The following is a 3,989-nucleotide window of genomic DNA, read 5'->3' on the forward strand; positions in this document are numbered from 1 at the left end:
TGGGGATGGTCCTGCTTTGAGCAGGAGGTTGGACTAGATGGTCTCCTGAGGTCCCTTCTAACCCTAATTTTCTATGATTCCTATGACTGCACTCTTCTTTCCAGTAATGGAAAGAACTACAGGAATCACACTTAAATTCTGAATGTTCCAGAAAACAGAATAATCTTTCAAGGATGACTTACATGTGATAGCATCTGTAGACCGCATTCTTCTGTGCACCCAGAACAGTGCCTATTCTCTTAAATAGGCATACACAGATAAGATGAAATCGAAGTCTGAGGGGAGAGCCTTCAAGGACTGAGCTAGCCCATGTTCTGAGAAATGCCACTAGCAGGGAGCCAGGCTCCTGTTAATTTAAGGGGAAGGTGCAGTAGGCTAACCTTGTGGTATAGGCAGGCAACTAGCAGGAGCTACCTGCTCTGCAACAAGCTGGCTGTGTGGGGCAGAGTCCAGGCAGCCTGAGGATAAAGGCCATAAGCAGCTGGGTTGAGCTGCAGCAGAGTGGGGCAGGCTGACAATTAAGCCCAAAGGGAAACCCCTGTGCCTGACTTGGCGGTCACCTGACCTGAAGGAGCAGTGCTTCAGAGCATGTAAGCCTGGCACCAGAAGCAATGTGGGCAGCCTTACTCCTGTGTGCTACAGGGAGCAGAGCTCCAGGGAGATAGGGGCTGAAAGAGGCAGCCTGGCAAGCACCCAAGCCACCCATGGGAGCAAGGAGATGAGAGCCCAAAAGGGTGGGAGGGCTTGTAAGAAGGCATAAACCTGAGATTTTTGTTGAAAGTGGTTACTTGTATTTGTATTGCATTTGAGTTGGAACCAGAGGACCAGGTTGTGGCTATGGGAGCAGCAGGAAGGCCACAGTGGTGCTGAAGAGGTACCCTGCATAGAGCCCTGTATGGGTCAGAGACCATAAGGGGGCTGAGCAGCACCAGAACCACCTGGCCTGGGGAAGCTGGCGGGGGGGCATAAGCAGCCTTATCCAAGTCAGGGATCCCAGAGGTAAAAAGAAAAGCCTTCCCTGGGTCTGGGACCCCAGGAGACCCAGAGCCTAAGGGCCAGGGGGCCCAGAGCATGTGAGAGACAGGGGCCAAGAAACTGACATACAGAGAGGGTTGAGGCCAAGAAAGCCAGACCAGAATAAGTGGGCCACAGCTGGAGGCCAACAGCCAGAATAATGGTGGGCTAAAGCCAAGAGGGCAGAATCCCCTATGGGAGGCCATGGTTATTGCCCCAAAGGCAACTTATGCTCTAGGACACAGATAAGAACAGGACACTCCTGGGGCCTCAGTTGTACTACAGTTGCCTTCATGGTTAGTATCTGAACCCCCTGGCTCGCATACAAGTCTTGTCATTAAAAAGAATGTTTCAACCAAAAGTTAAAATAACTAAATGTGACTTTTTTTTTAAGTGGGTGATCATCCAGCTGGCATGGAGATTGATTCTTGGCTCCAGGACAGCCCACTGCAATTGTTAAACAATTGTTTGGGTGGAGAGGGTGTTATTACCAGCTCTGAATTTAGCAAACAAGAAACTGTGTAGGGTTTTAACAAATTAAGGATTGTAAAAGAATATCTAACTCTTTTCCCCCAAGGTTGCACGCCTTTGATGCATGCCATTTCAGGACGCCAAGTTGATACTGTGAAGCTGCTGTTGAAGATGGGAGCAAACATTAATACTCAAGATGCCTGTGGACGCACAAGTTTATCTTTGGCAACTTATCTGGTACCAAGAGTTTTATGGAAAACATTTGGGGACAAGAGGGCTGTGTGGGTGTGTGAAATAAAAGATGATTTTTTTAATATTGTCACCAGAAGAGAGTGAGTACAACACTTGTACAGTTCTGAGCTTCAGTGAAAATATGAACCCCATACCCTCAATGGCAAGTCTAGCAGCAAGAAAAGGATGGTGGTTTCTTTAAGATTTCCCTTTATTTTTGGTGTTAGGTGACATGGAAGGGCTGGAAGAATGTAGCTCCTGAGCTGCGAGCTGACTGGAGGGGCTCAGGGAAGCCACTCTTCTACATTCTGCCTTGCCAGATGGAGTCTTCTCTCATGTCCTTACACCAGAGAGACCTGGCTAGATGGACCAGGAGTTGGGTAGCACACTGGGACACAATCCTTTAACCTTAAAACAAGTTTAAGAGAATTCGGCAGCAAGCTAAGACCACATTTAGCAGGATGGAAGGGCTTACTGCCATCCTTCCTAATTAGGTGCAAACATGGAACAATGGCATGCACTATATGGTATAATTTATTACTGGATAACAGCCAGAGAATCTGTTAGTAAAGTCACTGCCTAATTTCATCACATCCCTTTCCTTTTATCTTCCTGCATACTTAGAACAAAAACAAAGCTTCAGTTTACCTGTGATATTTTCATCTAGAAAGATGTGTGTAGAATATAGCAAAATGGACAGCCCATTCAAATGTACTGCACAAGCACATCACATTCAAAAATCAGCATTTCCTTTGCCAAATATGTAAAAAAAAATGTCATGATTAGAAGCCATGCTCCTTTCTTTCTTCTTTCCGCAAAGGGGAAAAATAATTCTTTGAAAAAAATAAATGATTGGAAAACATTTGGGTTTCTCAGGCCTCCTGGCTTCATCACTGCCATTTCTGCTTCCAGGCTGTCTTTGGTGTGAGATCTAGAAAGAATCTGAAGCACATGCCATCCCAGACTGTTAACTTCAATGTGCAGCCAAGTGCAGACCTTAGTCCTATGTTCCTCTCACAAACTTCCCTGCAACCAAATTGTAACTGGTAGACAACCCAAGGAGACTGCACTTCCATCTTTCTACCCACTCCCTTTATCAATACTGAGCAGTCTAACTTGACTTGTATAGGACTGATCATTCTTTGTAGGTTCTTCACCAGGGCCTTGATTTGAGGAAAGCACTTAAGCGTATGCTCGGCTTCCCTGGGATTCAGGCTCATCTCAAATTCTAGGGCTCTTACTATTTAATATCAGTGCTAGCCTCTTATAAAGAAGTTAAGATCAAATGTTCAGGCTCACATCTTAATCTGACTTAATTAGCACCATATGTGGCCAGATGAGCAACACTTGCTAATGATGCAGAAATGAGCAGTGTTTTAATCACTATGTTTATATCTCCCTCCTGCCACAGCTGCAGAAAGGCCAAAAAGCAGTACGATGAAAAAGCTTAATTACAAAAATGAAATACCAGGGACTTAATAGGAACTAATCCTGAACCCCCTTTGAAGCTCAAAAAAGATGTTTTCCTGCAAAAAAAAGGGGGCCAAATCTTTGGCACGTAGTCCATATCAAAGTCAATGGTACTACAGCCTTACACACTAAATGAGATTCTGGCCCTGAATCTTCCAGTTACCTCATTAACATTATCCATTTTCCTTTTAGGGCTGGCTCGAATGCTGCGTCAGCCTGCTTAGAAATGGTGCTAAGCAGAACATACCTGATAAAAACGGAAGGTTGCCACTGCATGCTGCTACTGCGGACCTTGACGTGAGGTGTGTCCCCCACCTTCAAACAATGTTTGCTTGTAAAAAAGAAAAAGCCTAGAGGTGCAGTGCATGGTTAGCAGAACCGAAAGAGAGTGCCTTATCTGGAAGCACCATGGGGTGAGGTTAGTTGTGACAGTTACACTTGTGACTTGCTCTTTTATTTGGTAATTACCCCTCAGGTAAATGAAGGGTAGGGCTCTAGAGCTATACACAGTGGGGCCATCTACATCAGTTATTTACTGTGGAGCTGACTTATTAGCTCTGCAGTAAAGTGTCAGCATCTATACACATGGAGCTGTTAGGCTGGAGTAAACTAATTAACTCTTCTGTAGGATAGTACTGACCAACACAAGTACTATCCTATGGTGGAGTTATTTACTTCACCACAACGCTCATGTAGACACTGACCGGGGCTGGCTGGGGCATGAGGGTGCTACAGTGTGGGGCTGCCTATTGGTTAGCCCCACACTGCACCCTTGTGCCACAGCCACTTCCTTTGCAGCACAT

The 3,989-nt window shown here is 45.6% G+C and overlaps 1 protein-coding gene across 1 annotated transcript in view; it reads left to right on the top strand.

Moving 5' to 3' along the window:
• The window catches only part of ANKRD55 (ankyrin repeat domain 55), a 119,588-nt gene that overhangs the window by 26,169 nt on the left and 89,430 nt on the right, over positions 1–3,989 (top strand). Inside the window, exons 3-4 of the mRNA XM_019517841.1 lie at positions 1,592–1,722; positions 3,379–3,488. Of these exons, the coding sequence (XP_019373386.1) occupies positions 1,592–1,722; positions 3,379–3,488 (241 nt within the window). The remainder of the gene's footprint in view (positions 1–1,591; positions 1,723–3,378; positions 3,489–3,989) is intronic.

Source organism: Gavialis gangeticus, unplaced genomic scaffold, assembly GCF_001723915.1.
Source record: "Gavialis gangeticus isolate Ggan-Ray unplaced genomic scaffold, GavGan_comp1, whole genome shotgun sequence".
NCBI classification, from domain to species: Eukaryota; Metazoa; Chordata; order Crocodylia; family Gavialidae; genus Gavialis; species Gavialis gangeticus.